Source organism: Anneissia japonica, unplaced genomic scaffold (genome assembly GCF_011630105.1).
Source record: "Anneissia japonica isolate Jap-2015-1 unplaced genomic scaffold, ASM1163010v1 scaffold376_len1572418_cov194, whole genome shotgun sequence".
In the NCBI taxonomy this organism is placed as follows: Eukaryota; Metazoa; Echinodermata; class Crinoidea; order Comatulida; family Comatulidae; genus Anneissia; species Anneissia japonica.
In genome coordinates, this window is record NW_022741166.1 from 775,653 (window position 1) to 793,514 (window position 17,862).

General features: G+C 31.0%; 1 protein-coding gene across 1 annotated transcript in view; it reads right to left on the reverse strand.

Moving 5' to 3' along the window:
* The window catches only part of LOC117118597 (heparan sulfate 2-O-sulfotransferase 1-like), a 59,528-nt gene that overhangs the window by 17,149 nt on the left and 24,517 nt on the right, over nt 1-17,862 (reverse strand). The window contains exon 4 of the mRNA XM_033263226.1: nt 4,990-5,075. Coding sequence (XP_033119117.1) covers nt 4,990-5,075 — 86 coding nt within the window. The remainder of the gene's footprint in view (nt 1-4,989; nt 5,076-17,862) is intronic.

The following is a 17,862-nucleotide window of genomic DNA, read 5'->3' on the forward strand; positions in this document are numbered from 1 at the left end:
TCGTCTTAGGCCCTTGTTTTTTGACAAACAATGACCTTTCAGAGGTCAAATTGCTGTCAAGAATATGAATTGGCTGCTTCGCAGCAATAAGTACCACAAGATTGGGGGTGCCCTATTAGAATTCTATGCATGCTGGCATGCGACCTTTTTGGTTCTTCAGTTTGTGGTAGTACATTTCAAGGTAAGATTTCAATTCAAAAAAACTCTGACAGTCTGACCTCTTGCTATTGTATACTCTTTGATACAACTTATCAAAATATACTTTTCAAAAATACCTTAACTATAAAAAATGCACTTTATACAACTTCATTAAAATAATACAATTTATCAAAAACACATATTTTGAAAATATTTTAAAATATACTACATTGTAACAAAATAGATATTTAAAGATTAATTGTATAAAGAGATGCATCATTGTCTAATAAGTAGCCACCATATGGACTAAATCTCATCAGGTAAGATCGATGTTCAACTCACTTATCCTCTTGTACCATGTGACATATACGCCCATAGATTAAGGCTCGTGGCACGTTAACATAGCAATGCAATTAAAACAGGAACTATCTAGTGAATCCATGAGTAAAAATAAAGGAATTTCTATGCATACAGAGCAAACAGCTTACAGCTCATTCCCCTACAGTACGTTCAAGTAATATATGGTATACAGAATGAACTACCTTCAACTTTAGAGAGGAAAACATACTCACGATAATAAAGATTATTAATGAAAGAGATGAATAAAGTAGAGTTGTTTTACAAACATTGATTTAAATTTAAATATCATATTTCTTTAATAGTTGAAATATTCATTAGAATTCAGTAAAACAACAGTTTACACTGATTTTAGATTTAAATATCATATTTATTTAATAGTTGAAATATTAACAAGAATTCTGTTCAGCTTTTAAATATGTATTTTAAAATATTTAATCCAACAGACAAAAATGTGATGTAAACACTAGATATACTGCAGAAGAGTGAAAAAAATGTTAACAGATTAAAAGTAATAATTAATAAATAGAATATGTGATAAAATCTTACCTGAACAAAAATGCAATTCTAAAATTAAAAACTGTCCTTTTATTAGGATCAAATAATTAGTTATCAACTTTCAATGAAGCACAAATCGGAACAATTCAGATAAATTTGATTTACATTTACGGAAATTTTACTATGGATTTCGTTTTTTTAAATCTGCCAAATAATTTTATGGTCTACAATACTAAGAATAAAAGGGCAGGTCTCATGAAGACAGGAAAAATAAAAATAAAAACAACTTGTTTTAATAATACAAAGTAAGCAATTTCATTTTCTAACTCTGAATTTTATTGTTCAAGTTTATTATCTAAACCCAGACATAGTTAATATTGTTTTTCTAGAGTACTATAAAATAAAAATATTGTTATTTTTTTAAATTTAAAATTAATGATGAGTATTCCTGGGATTTATTGTTGTCCTTACCTAACAGATTACTCAGCATTGGCACACAAACATCAGTAGGGTTTACGAATCAACACATCATAAAAATACAGCAGGTAAATTGAGGTGAAGCAGTAGACGGCGCGTACAGTATTCTGATGTTACAGAAATCAACTTGAATTATTCGCAAAAGACTTCACATAAGATTATTTCAACCATAATGGAGTTTTATTATCACTATTTAGAATTAACGCCAACATTAGCATGATGCTGGAATGCTTTGCAACCCTTGAGGCAAAAGCACGCGAACACCCAACCTGCATTTCCCGACTCGGCGTAGTTAAATATGACTCATGCTAATGTGAGGACAATTGTGCCTGTAAATCATATTGACTTTTACCTCGTTTTTTAAGAGGGTAAAGTTGAAAAATACAAATTAAAATCTGCTGTTTTTTTTATTACCTGAACTATCTGCATTATTCTGCAATTTTCTCTCATTAATTGGCCCACATTTTTCATAAAGGTTTATATTTTCTTTACACAAATTCAATGATAAAATATAATAAAGCAAAACTGCAATTGCTGTTGCTAATGGCTCTTAGAATCTTTGTTATTTGTTAGTATGTTATTCATTTCTTGCAACTCTGCCTACAGTATGTATAACATTACAATCACTATTCATATTAAATATAATAATATTATTATATTATTATTATTATAATAATGTATAATATTATATTTTAGATGAACTGCACAGCTTTGTGATTCATGCAATTCTAATACTAGGTACAGTAAGTATACTTTCTAATTCCTCAAGATGATTGAAGGTTGACGCTTCAAAAATCAATGTGCCTTATTCCAAATTACGTTCTTATGTGTTAAGTATTACTTTGAACAATTATTACAATAGACAATAATAAATAGTTGTACATACATCAATACATTTTTCCAATAATCAATAAAATGGTACTAATAAATAATTAAAGTTTTCATTATTTACCTAAAATCCTTCCATTGCCATTTCGGCATTAACATTACTTTTTATGGAGGATTGCTCCATTTTTCAAATCTACGCATTCTTACAATTCTTAATCTTATACTTGATTAGATAGTATGTGTTGGACCAAAGAGATATACGTTATGTAATCATTGTATTATATAGAGCAATCTATAATGAACTACAGACAATCATTATGAACATAGCATTGAGCCAATAATCACTTAAAGACTTTTGGGACTTGGATTGAGAACGTTTCTGGAAAACCTACTTTAGAGAAAGCAAGTCGGAAAGAGGCAGAACTAGTTCTGTGTTCATTAAATTTATGTTGAATTTGTTACGATCTGTCTCAATACAGTTTTATGTGTAAAATTCTGTGATTTTGCCAAATATGGATATGATATTCATATGGATAATTCAGACTTATTAACCTGGTAAGGGATCGTTCAACATATCAACATTTTCACAAGTGTACAAACAGTACGCTAGGGGGAGGGGGTAGACAAATTTGTAAACTTTTACATATACATAAAAATATTGATTCAAAATAACATGCAATACAGTATGTAACATAATGGTAAAATTATAATGTAACCATGGATATAATATTCATTTTTAAGCAACCAAGTACATTTAGTTGAATTCACAAAAAAATGGAGAAAGGTTTTGCAAAATCAACATTTTCTTGTTCACTTCCAGAGGGGAGGGAGGGGGTACCGAAAAAGAGTACTGTTTGTACACTTGTGTAAATGTCAATAATTGTTCATGACCTCTAATCTCTGCAGTATCTATACCCATTTTCAAGAACACAGTAAAGTTAGTGTAAAAAATTTCTATTACAATTTTGGTTGTTTAAATTCTTTTATAATCCTCAGAAGGGGTTGAGACACCGATTAATTTAACTTAAAAAAGGCCAGTATGCCATGGAAAAATACATTAAATATTCAGCAACTAATCATAAATTTCTATATGATTTTCTGATCATTTTGCTGGCTAGTAGATGTACAAAGATAATGAGGTGGGGGTGGTCCTACAAATATGTGGTAGGAGGCAAAAAATTAAACAAATTAAAACAAAAATTTGCCTTCCAAGATTTCCGACAGAAACATTTCATTCGTTGGCTTCAGTTGGTTGCACGATAATACATATAAAATCTCAGTGGGCGATTGCTATGTGTATTTTTGACAGTACGGTAAGTAAAGAATTCTGGTAGTCATGTATCTTGCAATTAATCACACTACCTCGCTATCATTTACAACATAAATCTACTATAAAGATGTGACAAATACCCATCAAAATTTTAGTGCTAATTTCTGTGAATTTCATCGTAAAAAGCTCATCGCGTGTCTGCCACACACGCCACAATTCTAAAGATATTTCTTCTCGACTTTTCATCATGTCTGCATGTGATGGAAAAAAAATGGTTAAAAGTTAACAAGTGCCAAATAAACAGAAGACAATGTGGCTGGAATCCGACATCACACACATTGCCTGCTACCTACATTCTCGCAAAACAGTGATTGCCTTGAGTTATCACTACGACATTAACATCTCTAAAGTACGGTACCAACAAGGTTGGAAGTGGATAGTCTTACCATAGATACAGTACTTAGAAATTAATTTGCAATTCACTGGTTGGAGTGAGCATGTTTGTATACGAGCTCTATATTAGCCCCAGATCACGTCTACACACACTTAAGATTAAAGCAAGAATTTCTTGATCAGAATAACATTTTTATTCAAAGAACTTTTCTATCTTATATTTGCCACTGGCTACAGTACACACATAAACATCAATATATTTAAACCATTTTTATTAATTTTCTGGTTGCACATAAGATCTAAAAAAAGAAATTAGCATATCTGTTGATTAAAGGTATAACTTTAAAAAGTACTTGGTGAAACACACCAGTCGGAAAAGCTCTTTGAATTATTTTATTGCTAAACTTCTCCACTGTAGAAAATAATATGTTTGCAACAAAGTCCTGATTAAGGATACGTCAATAAAATATATAACTTTAAGCTGTGCACAGTGAAATGAACCAGTCCTTATACTACTTTATGTTCACACTTCTATCACTGTAGAAATTTGTCTTCTTGTTTGCAACTAGATTATGAGTAAGTATAATAATTAAAAAAATGTAATTTTTTAAATAGACCTCAGCAAAACATACCAGTCAAAAATGCTCTTTGTTTTGTTTTACTGCTTAACTCCTCCTACAGTAGAAATTGATATGAAATTGTTGTTTGCAACAAAAAATACATGGTGAAACATACCAGTCAATTGAATTTTTAATCGTTAAAAGGTACTTATCGAATGTACCAGTCGAAAAGGTTCTCTGTGTTTGTTGTGTTGTTCTGAATAATTATGCAAGCTTATTATTTTTTTGTTTGAGGAAAAAATTGTTCAATGAAAAAATACTCGCACAATAACAGCTACTGTGCGAGTATTTTTTCATTGAACAATTATACTCGCACAATAACAGCTACTGCAGAACGAATTAAATGGATACAAAGATGAATCTACAGAATTGTAGGTAAGTTTCATATCAGTAACATCTTTGACTTACCTTGTAAAATCTATAAAGCCCAGGTGGCCATGATAAAAAGCAGGTTTCCGTACTGTCCAATTTGTTATGTTTACTACAAACCGCATCTATAATGAAATATCACCAAAAGAAATTAAATGATGTATAGTCACCTTAAAGCATAAAGTAAAACAAAATAATAATAAGAAATAATAATAAAGAAATAAATAAGTAAAATCAAAATAATGATAGGAAAACAAATAACTGACATAAAAGTAGAATTATTACAATTATTAATATAAAACATTATGTAAATTAAAACCTTATTTTCAATATCAAATTTTTAGAATACTTAAAGTATTTTGAAATCTTATAATATGATAAAGATATACCAACATTCTTTAAATATATTTAAGCTAACAGATAAATATAAAACATATAAAACATAAATAATGAACAGAATGTATATTTATGTACCATCACATTCACCTATTTACTTTCAATATGGAATACTTAGGATACTTAAAAAAGTAGTGGATATTCCAGCAGGTTGATGTTCACTTAATTTAAAGGAACAATGCAGAGAACAAACTGCCAATTGTATATGTTTAGTTCATGAGTGATGTTAGTACTATTTGTGACAAGCAACGCATCTTGAACCGGTTTACCTTGACATAGGCAATTCTGAGATTGGTATTTTGTTCCCCTCAATTTAATAAGTTTCTAGTCTTAGAAAGTCATAAATAATTCGCAAAGTACATCAAGATGGTGCTCGTTTGAGATTTGATACAGCGTCGACATGAATCTATACTACCACAGGACTCATAGGCTGTTATTCTACCCAAAGGATATTAATAAAAATAAAAATGGAATATATAAACTAGTTTTAAAAGCTTAAATATCATAATTATATTAACTTTAGATATATAAAAAATATGTAGTATTTTCTCACCAATTCACATAGACAAGATACATAATATAATTTATACATAAAAGTGGCTGTGGTAATTAATTTCAGGATTTTCCTAGTTAGAATGCTAAAAAGCAATAAAAATTGATTTTTAATGATAATATTGTCTCATTGGAAATTGAGTAATATCACCATTTGTTTTTATTTGTGATCGTGAACCCAATTTGCATCACTCATTGTTCACTAATGACCAAGAAGTTCTGACCAATATTAAGGTCATAATTAACCTTACCACAGAAATTTTAACTTTGCACCTCCCCTGTAATGTCCAGATAGAAAAAAAGAACCACTAATAATATGATTAAAATAACAGCCTTCAAATAGAGTAAAATCACTGGTAACTACAATCTGAGACATCTTGTCTCAGCTGCAATGACAGCTGTATATCTTGTACCACATACAGCCACTTTGCGGGGACAGCAAGGGTTTTAAAATGGCTTACAATTGTTATGGTAGAAAAGAGATTGATTAAGAACCTTAGAAAAGAGTACTAACTTTCAATATGGACCTATACTGTACTACTGTATTCATTTTACAACTGCTTATAACAAAATCCACTTGTACCAAATTGACATAATTTGAATTTTGTACCGTAACTATAAATTGTTTGACATAATAAGATAATATATATGGATATGTATAGTAACCAACAATATGTATTGTGTGTAGTTATCTTAAGCGATGGTGTGAATTTCCTGATGACGGCTAAATTGGAGTCCTAGTTTATTTTAAATATGATTGTCCAGCAAACAGCCTGTAAGATTCAAATTGAAGTGCAGAGGCATCATGCATTAAACAGTACGCTTAGTTCCACTTAATCTAAAGTATTGCTTTCAATTATTCATAGTGCTTAGATATTACACGTTACTATAGAATTGATGGATGAAATTAATACAGGATCTACAATTGGCGGCACAGGTCAAGAGGCTCAAAATAGTGTATAGCCTTCTCCCAGTGAATTTGCTCTGAGAGATGTTGATGCTCACGGTTATGCAAACCACTGAGCTAAGTTCACCTCTAATATGTAATTTTTTTTTTGGAAACAACATCTATCTGGGTCATAGGTATGCAACTGTACTACTTAAACTCCTTGCCAATCAAAAGACAAATGTACAATAACTCATAGCCAATCAAGTGGGTTTAATTCTAAGTTCTATTAGGTGGCTCTAAAAGGCTTATAAGGTTAGCCATTTGTCCAGTTATCAGGAACCATGAAGAATGATTAGTTAATAGATACATTGTAACTAGCAGAAGGAATGCATGATAATTATTCCTCCTCCATCATGGGCCCAGCTTAGGCATTATTTCATGTCACAATAATCATGGGAAAATATATCAAAGTTTATCTATGAATCTAAAAATTATGTGGCTTCTAAATCAATGTTTGATTGTACACATGAATGTGAGTTTTAATGAGACTGAAACACCAACCACCAATGATAAAATGGATGAGCCTTTTGATCTTATCTTCATCTTCTGAGTATTCTCAGTTACGCCAAAGTTACCCCTAATAACAAGTATGTGATAGTTCATTATATAATAATAATGATGTGATTATTATAAGAAAAAGAAAAACACCTTCATCTCTATGGACATTCCATATTATTATTAGCCTACAAAAATGAGATCTAACATGCATTAAAAAGATAACACAATTACAAGTTTCCCTGTTAAGGTCAATACTTGAAAATCAATCTTTGTTTAAAAATTCAAAAATTAGGGTCAATCACCTTAATAAGTACGCAGAATTTATTCCACATGAAGCTATCTCATTTTCTGCCTTTAATACTACATAAGGGCAATTCTATATTTAAAGCTACTATTCAAATTTATGACCAATTCCATATTCATTTAGCACTGTATTCATTGCTAGGATTTTGAAAGAAAACTTTCACTTTGTCGCCGTCGACGTAAATGACGCAGGGCCATAAAACTATCAGAGGCCGAATCTAATGAATAGAGATCTGCGTCGGGTTCTAATTGCCTCTCTCAAGCCCTTAATTGGCATATACTCGGGTTGTGAAGGTTAGAGATATTTCTGTCATTTGGATTAAGGAAATAGATAAATCCAAAAAAACAAAAGGACATGTTGGCGATATGGCTGTTTTATTGCTGAACGACTGCAGGCATGTTTAAAGAATCAAAGATTGCATCAACGTCTACTTCATGCAGACAAAATAGTTTTTAAGTAAAATCAAACTTGTAATATAAAAATTTGAAGCATAATAAGGATACAGAACAAGTGAAAACTGCCATAAAGGCTTGAATGAACGTGGCGCTTTCCTTGCCCGTTTCCATGTTACCTATTTTGTGTTTTTCTTTGTGTTATTTTAACACTGTACATTGAATTTTAAAACCTGTTTCATTACACACAGGATAATATTATTTATACTTTCAATTAAGCACCGAGACGCTTATTTAAGAGCGGCGCTTAAAAAAAAAATCATATTTGGTGCGGCGCTAATTCGAAAGCAGCGCTTATTTGAGAGCGGTGCTTATTCGAGCATTGACGGTATATACCAAGGTCATATTTTATACTAAAAACACATATAGGGATAAGGATCCTGGAATAGCAATTGCAAAAACCTTAACTAACAAGAATATCTAAGCCTTTAGACTGGATATGAAATATAGATTATATTTCCACTGGAAATCATAAAAATGATTTATTATATATCTTCTTGAAGTTGGCAAAAAAACAGATGATTTTGAATTAGCCAACTACAGTATATAGGTCTTTTTACTAAAAAATGATTAAAGTTCAGGAAAAAAAAATTGACTGATTGAAAATATATGAGCATTCTGCTGATATAGTTCACATAAAGTAATTTACTCAGGTACAGGTGTCTCTGTGTGGTGCTAATAGGCAAAAATACTTCATAATTAATGCTGACAATCTAGTAACATGTACAGTAACTGATGAATTATAATGAAAAGCTTAGGGAATGTGAAAATTGGTTGAAAAAATATTTTTATTTATTTCTGTCACTTTCTGCCAATTACAGAAGGGAATGGTGAAGTGTAAAGTCTCTTTCGGGGCTTGGGGAATGGAATTGCAATATTTGATGGATCTTACAAAAAAAATGCAAAAGTTTCAAATATCAATAATATTAAATTTCATACAAAATTCTTAAGCTTTTTTAAGCCCAGTGTCTAATCAGTGACGATTTAGTAAACTGTTAAATCACTAGCTTTGATTTACAAGGTGTGGTCTTGATATTAATGGGAAGTGAATTGCCAAAGGTTGTCAACCTCCTCATTAATTCATATCATCATTAATATATTATTAATACATCTTTAATAAATAAGATTTTTCAATATAACAATGAGGTAATTATATAAGAGCAGACCAGGTAAATGTGGCTTTTTCTATCATTTGCTTTGGAGTTAAATGATTTTAAATGCATATCTCTCAATGGAAATATATATTACTGTGGTGTAACAAGGAGGTTTCACAGTGCTTCAGCACCCACTTTTTGTTCAAACATGAAAAAATAGTAAACTAATGGAAATATATTGCAGCATTAGTTAATTAAAACAACCAATTTATGTAGTCACAGCCATCAATATGTTCTGTCCACAGTTTGCGCCTTGCATAAAGTTCAGTGGACTAATTCAGCACCACCATTTTCAAAATCCTGGATACGTCACTATAAATTAGGTACTGTAGGGTTGTGTATGGGTGCATAAAAGATGTGGGTGAGTGGGAATGTTTAGGGCATGTCTCAATGTGTGATATATGTGTGATATGATTCTGTAGTAACATAATTAACAATAACGTACTGTAAATGCACAGTAGTAAATCTATTATATAGCTTTTGATTTTTAGGTTGTACATATCTTTGAAAGAGTGAGTAGATATTATAATAATAATAATAATAATAATAATAATAATAATAATAATAATAATAACAATAACAATAATAATAATAATAATAACAATAACAATAATAATAATAATAATAATAACAATAATAATAATAATAATAATAATAATAACAATAACAATAACAATAATAACAATAATAATAATAATAATAATAATAATAATAATAACAATAACAATAATAATAATAACAATAATAATAATAATGATAATAATAAAAGAAGTTATAAAGCGTCAATTAAATGACTGAGGTGCATTATCAAAGGCGCTGTGGAAAAGGTGTGTTTTAAGTAAGTTTTTTAATGAAGCAGCAAAAGAACAGTTTTTAATGTGTGCAGGGAGTAAATTCCACAGTGTAGGTGCGGCAAAGGGAAAAAAATTATGGCCAATAGTTTTTAAGGATGTGCGGGGAACGCAGAGCAAAAAATTATCAGATGATCTTAGGGTGTGTCCAGGAACATAAATGTGGGTAAGCTAATGTATATAGATATGTTGCTTAAATAGAAGTGCTTTAAGTAGCAAGATTTTAAACTTAATACGGGAATCAATGCGAAGCCAATGGAGGTCTCGGAGAACAGGGGTGATGTGATATCGACGTTTTGTCGAGTGTGTGGATACCTTTAGAGTCTATGTTGGATCTTTAGGTCATATGGTATTAAACTGTATAATGGAAAATTTTCGAGATAACCAATACGGGCTATGTAATTTCCAGCAGTGGCTTAAATAAAGAGTATGTCTATGTCTATACACTATATATTCCTGCAAGCTCTATTAACCAGTACAAGGTCTACTTGGCTGATGAAATTGAATGACGAAAGCTAAAAGCAAGTGCGTTCTCAGGCTGACAAATTAATTATTAACTTGTTTCTATCTACTCAAAAGATGCGGCATTGTTAGATCTTCAATTTATATCATCTATCAACTCCAAAACGACCTGCATGTTAAAAAGATTCAATAGTATTATAGAACACTACAACAAGAATGCATACTGTATCCCATTATAATGTCTAAATACAGTACAGTGCAATCATATTTAAATGATTGTAATGTCAGGAACTACATACTCCTTTATTGCACTTGGGGATGTAGATCCTCCTATTATACAACAAGATTATTTTAATATTATTTTTTTTGTGAAACTGTCATCGATTTTAAATTAGAGTAAAACCAAATTTTTGGACTTACAGAGGTAAACTTCAAAATAACAAGTAAAATATAAAAATTGAAAGGGACATGTTGAATGAATAAGTCTCAGTTAACTTCATTTTTTGACAATAAATGTTGAAGTCGAGTAATAAATGTCACATACCCAATCAATAATTTTTATAGTTTCAATATTATTTCGATCTTTTGGCCATCATAAAAACATTTTTTTTTTAATTGTCAGGGTGTTCTTTTGGAGTAGGAAATGGTATTCATTATTCATTTTTAGAGTATTATCATTTAGCATACTTTATAAAATGAAATGTTGAGGCTGTAGATAAATGCACAAAAGACCCGGTGCTGGGGACGTGCATTAACGATTTTATCTCGAGCAAGTGAGATGCATGGGTCAATCAATATGAAACTGTGTAGTGCAAAACATGAAGTAAGATGTACACAGTGGGATTTCTGAAGACAGCTAGTTATTAGCTAAAGAGAAAATTGTTCTCATTTCTTCCCACATGGCAACTCCAATGAAATATTCAATGGCATCTCATTAGAAACCCTGGCAACACTTGCTGGGATCACTGCGTGCAAAGTGCAAAATAAATAGATATTTCAATATGATCCAATCACAATACAACTTATATTTCATTTAACTTGTCATCAGAGAGTGTGAACACATTAATTAGGCCTTGGGATTTGGAAGCTCACAGGAGAAGCATCTTCTCCAAAGGGGTTAAGTCATCTGTACAAAAGTACAATATTGAGTATAGGATTATTTTACGCAAACCATCTGTTGTGAAAGATGGTCCAACCAAGCAGGCTCCAGGTATACCATTATGAACCTTAAATCATTGGAAAAACTTTGTACAGCAATTTAGTTTGCTTTTTATTTATCTCGTCTGATTTTTGATCTGTTGTTAATTTTGTTTGTAATGTTTGACGAAATAAATTAAATGAACCAAGTATAAACAAGTATATTTTCTAATAGCTGAGTGCAATGCCTCTGGAATTATTTATGAAGAACATTCATATTCAAAACATATTTTACAGCCAATGTAGCATTGTATTGGTACTAATTAATTGGCTTTTTCTAGTTATAATTTTCAAATGAAATTATTAGAAACAGAAAATATTACCATTTACGAAACTGCATTTCAACTTTTTATCTTTTCATAATTTTGATATAAAACTGTTATTTTGTCATATTGATTATATACTGACTGACTAAAGCTTTTATGATTAAAACAAATTAATATATATATCATAGAAACAAACTAAATAATTATTTGATTGATTGATTGATTGGTTGATTGATTACTTGATTGATTGACTAAAGCTTTATAAAAAAAATATTGCGCAGAGAGAAACAGAATTTTTTTCAAGCTAATGATATATTTTTGCATATTACAAACAACAAATTCTGAATAAATATGATGAAATATCAGTGAAAATAAAAATAACCATGTATTCTAAATTAATGTTTAAAAAAAGCTTACATTATAAATTCAGTTAAAGTGAAATATGGTAATACTCAAGGTATGTTATTATAAGACTTTTGTGATACATTAAGAAATACCTTTTTTCATATTTTTCTCAATAAATGTAGGATTCTCTAGTAATGAATTGAAGACAGCATTTTGATAAATTTCTGACTTGTCGACTCTTAGAAAAAAAATAACAGATTTATTGCGGATCTGTGATGATGCACTTGACTTATATCCTAAGTTAAGACTTAAAGGCGCGTTCTTAAAGTTGTGTGATTGTTTCACATATAGCATTTTATTGATTGCTGAGCCCATTTGAATGTAGAATAAATGAGACAAGAGTTGAACTGCATTATGGGAAATCATTGGAGAGCTATTGTATATTAGATACATAACTAGGCCTTTCTGTGTCATACTTAAAAATCTGAGTTGCTTTTACTTTATACACATTTATTGTAAGCTGTTGGCTTTCAACTGAAAATAAAAAATGAAAATATTTTTCATGCCAAATAAGACGTATAACTATCAAGTTGCTATAGTCTTTGCAAGTCCTTATATTTATTGGTAATCCACTTCAAGACTTTCATAGTAAAAAAGTTATAAATCAATTTACTTTTCTTTTCTGTAATCCATTGAAGATAACGTTTTGGACATTTTAAAATAAGCAATTTAATGTTTTATGTTTTTCCCGTTTCTACCACAGACAGGATAACTTTAATAAGCAGAAAATACTAATACAGAGCTAAAAATATCTGAGACGTTAACTAATGCAGGAAAATTTTAATTTTATATTTTGACAAAAAAAAAAGGTTTGATGGAATAAGAGAAACATTACTGTACTCTCTAATAAATAAATGATTGTATCAAGTTCCTTTTACATACATTTTTAGTGTTACATTTTAACATTCTAAATACTTGATTTTATATCTTGAATCAGATGCTATAGGTGTGATTGTTCACCTGTCGGCCTTTTCCCACCAACAGCAACTTTTTATCTCGTTTTTTAATGTACATTATTTTCCTGTGTGTTTATATTTATATAAATAAATAAATGAACACACAGGATTCAATCATGACACCGAATGGAAGAAGAGCCTAAGTAACTTTATTCTTTAATTTTAAGAAAATTCTAAAAAATACATAAAAAATAAGATTCCCTGGTGTATGTCATTGACGCTAATAAAATATAACCTTAGCTGGTGAAAGTTTGCTATTTGAATCTAATAAAATGATGACCTATTTCACAGAGAATTATTAGTACAATTGTTGCAAAGTATTAAACAGAGATGAATTATATCTTTTAGCTACGGTACATTAAAATATCATGTAAAAAAAAAATTTACAAATTGTACAATCATCTTAATTTTACTAAACCTGTAATGAACCTCTACATTGGATATTAACTTTATTAAAAAACAAATTAATTTCAAAAAGTATACTGTAATTTAAGTCTTTAATAACGACATAATTATATCATGTTGCTCTATAAATATTGTCAGTTCTTTGAAAATATATGTTTAAATTTCATTTTCATTTCATTCTATCAAGCCTGATAGTCACTTTGTTCATTTTGGTGTGGTGGTCTTCTTTAAAATAATTTTTCCAAAAAAGGGGCAAACCATAGATTTACAAGATTTATGGTTGAGTGGTTAGGCTTGGGAAATTCTTTGGCCTTAATTATTTTTTAAACCCAACATCTTCGTAGTCTTCTTGTTCTATTTATCTGAAGATAAAATTCCAACCAATATTGCGACTAATTAAAACAGAGATTTCTTCAAAGATTTCAAATCTAGTTTACATATTCTTTGAATGTGATTTCTACAGTGCACTGTTAAATCGAATACTTCAGTGTATAACACTAAAAAGATTCTTGATTTTTCATTACTTAGAAGAGACGTAAAATGTCTTGCGTGGTTCTGTTACTCTAAATTCTCAAATATGTGCGTCATTTGTTAATTTGCACAGATCACCAATTTAAAAATACATCCCTTGGTCAATTTACTAATTTTTGAAGTAAAATTCTTTAATATTCTAAATTGGTTCAGAGTAGAGGAAAACTACATTCTCTATTTTATTTCTGAAAAAAAAAGAAGCAGACTAAAGTACACTTCAATAGTGTGTTCTTCCACAGCATAAAGGGATGATGCGATAATACACCATAGTTCCTCGCTTCCAATTTTACTTCCCAGTATTTCCTTGGGCAAAACCCACGGTATGATTTTCATAAGAAGCTTATGCTGATTGTTACAAATACTTTTAAGATAGGCTTACAGTGCTGAAAATTGCCTTTTGATTGAAAAGGGTAGTAGCCCATCCTTCCAAAATTTGCAAAATTTTGAGTTCAAAAAAGGGGGTGGGGATGGGCTTACACCAGAGCAACTACGGTAATACTATTCATTCTATTCATAATGAATTGAGGTACAGCAGGCTAGAAAAGAGTTTCTTTGTTCAAGGTACTTGTAGTTTACAAACTATGTATGTGGCACTTCTAGACATTTTACTATTTAGGCCTACATGAAAATTTATTGCCAGCTAATAAAAGTTATACTGTTTATGATGATCTAAAACCTTGGAAAATAAAATCCAACTTATTGCTTACTCGGTGAAACTTATTTTTCAAATTGGAAATTAGAATTTTAAAAAAACCAAATCATCTAGTATTCTTTTGCAAAGACCCTTTAAATTGGCTAGTAATCAATTTAAAGATTTTTGGAAAACACATAAAAATCAGTGAAACCTTCAGGTTTTTTTTAACTTAATGATTGTTTTAAATGTAAAATTACATTTTTTAATTTTTAATTGAATTTTTCTATATTTCACCAGACTTCATTAAACATGGTTTAAATAAAAAAAAAGAAAAAAAAAAGAAGACAAACAAACATAATGACCAAGATAAATTAGAACAGGTGGTGTTTTACAAAATGAGCAATGGATAAAATACAACTTTGGGTTATCCTGCATCAGACAGATGCTGTAAAATCTGAAAATGTTTTAACTGTACAATCAGCATTTGTTTTACACAGCTCACCATGAAATGTACAATTTGAAAATCAACATCACACCTCAAGTAATTTCCCCAAACCAATCTGGCCTACTTATTGCTAATAAGGTCTACATCGTATATCTGTCAGTCTGAAATGCCAGGCTACTTATACTTCAAAACTGACCAACTTGGTGTAGGAACTTGGAGCTAGCCCTACTCCCTAGGTCACTGTATTCTCAGTAACTACCACACAGGGAAAATGAAAAGAATGCTTTAATAAATACCGTGTTTGACAATTTTTGATCAGCTGATGTTCATGCTTCCTTGCCATTTTCCAGAAGGAAAGGTCCAAATGAAGACGGACTTTTAAAAAGTTTTTTTAAAAAGCTTTGTTTAATTTAACTAGCATTTTATTATACTTGATGCTTGTGTTTGCAAGACCTGGATTGTAATTGCCTTATCACCACTTGTCATAGCTTCATTACTTAGCATCTATTAAATCTTTCTCAAAATACATAGAATCATTAAAGTTATAAATAATGCTATGGTGTTTGTGAAGCTCAGATTCCGTAGAATTGCTCACCCTATCTGCGACAGTTGTTGGGAAGGTTGACTTTGCCGATTACACTACAGACGAATCGGGGCGCCTTCCCGATCACGTCAGGGCAGCTAGCAATGCACCCTGATTCGTCTACAATGCAATCAGCAAAGCTGAACCAGGTTCAACCTTCCCGACAGCTGTCAGCGACTGTCGCCGATAGGGTGTGCGCTTCTATGGAAACTGAGCTTAATATTGTTAAGACCATAAAAGAATATAGAGGTCTGCTCTCCTTAAACAGGAAGTTTTTATTCTTGTTACTTTGAAAACTGATATATTGTTGCAAAAAAATGTTGTCTGGTATCCAGCAATAAACACAGCCTCAGAGGAATACATCAATGAGCCTAGAGATTTAGGATAGAGAGGTTAAATGCATTCCCTTGCAAGACTAAAGGTGAGAATTCAATTGGCCTAGCTACAAGCCCACCCTGCACTATCACCTGGGACATCATCATTATTCAAATAGCATTTTACAAGCTCTCCCGAGAGAGGGCCATTGAAATGAATTGTCACAGTGACAATACTGGAGGACTCGTAAATGTCATCATTTGGATTTAGTGTCATGTCACATGTGGAGCATTTAGTTGAAGAGTAACAAAAAAAAAGCAAGAAACAAAGCCATATATCATCTATTAAACTGACAATTACATGTTTATCACCCTCAGAAGATATATGACAGCCAGCAGCCTGTATTTATATAACAGAGGCTACCTGCTTCATCATATTCATATCTAATCACAGAATTGATAGATGGATGTTTATATTTTCAATAAGCATTGAAATAAACTATTGAAAAAAGAGACTTTAATATGTTTGACTGCTTCAGGCCAATTTCGGCCGCCGACACCTTCGGCCGCGCCCTGTCGAACACCAAAATGTATGGAGCGCCCTTTGAGTGCTTTGCCGATTGGAAGTTGAATGCGCGCTATTATTTGTCACGCTGATATACAGTGGTTGAATGAGTGCTATTATATCTATTCAATTCTTAACCTCAAATTCAGAAACACTCAAGCTTACATTGTTACAGATAAGCTTATACACACAGAACATGTCGCAACAATTAATATTAATAGTGTGTTAGAATTTCAGTGATAAAATTATATAATTTGTGAAAAAATCGTAACGAATAAACATGGCAAACTTTGCGCTGCCACTTACACCATGGTTAACACAAGCAACATATTTGCAAGATTTTTAAACATTTTGACGATAATAATTGTTAAAGGTAAACATCATTGCTTGTTATCGATTATAGATATCTCATTTTTTACATGTGCACTTGTTTACTATTCAGTAATGTAAATATTAAGACTGTACATGAAAGCAATTATTATATACTCACAATACCTATAATAAATACGTAAATATTACTGTGTGACATGACAACAACAATTATTTAGTTTAGCAAAGGCTTAAATTTAGGCATATGCCGCCACAGCATGCGGTGTGGAGAAATGCCCAACTGGCGCTCCATATAAATCTCGCGCGGCCGAAGGTGTCGGCGGCCGAAGAAGTCATATCCCGTTTGACTGGCACTTATATTACAGTCAACAAAAGTATAAATTTTTAATGGGAAATATTAACCTGATAATTCTATTTCATAAGCAACATTATACTGGTATGTACAGTTAGAAGAAAAAGACTATTAACATTCTCAAAGAAAATAAAAATTCTTTTGATTTTTCAGTTTGATGCCTCGAAATATTATATAAGAAAACAATGTAGATCGCCGAATTGTGTTGTTTACACGCATTCACGATGTCAAGTTGCTGAGACCCACACTTTCGTTCGTCATCGTAAACATGTGCGTTCAATCCGACGACCCTTGCGTCGGTAGTTCATTGT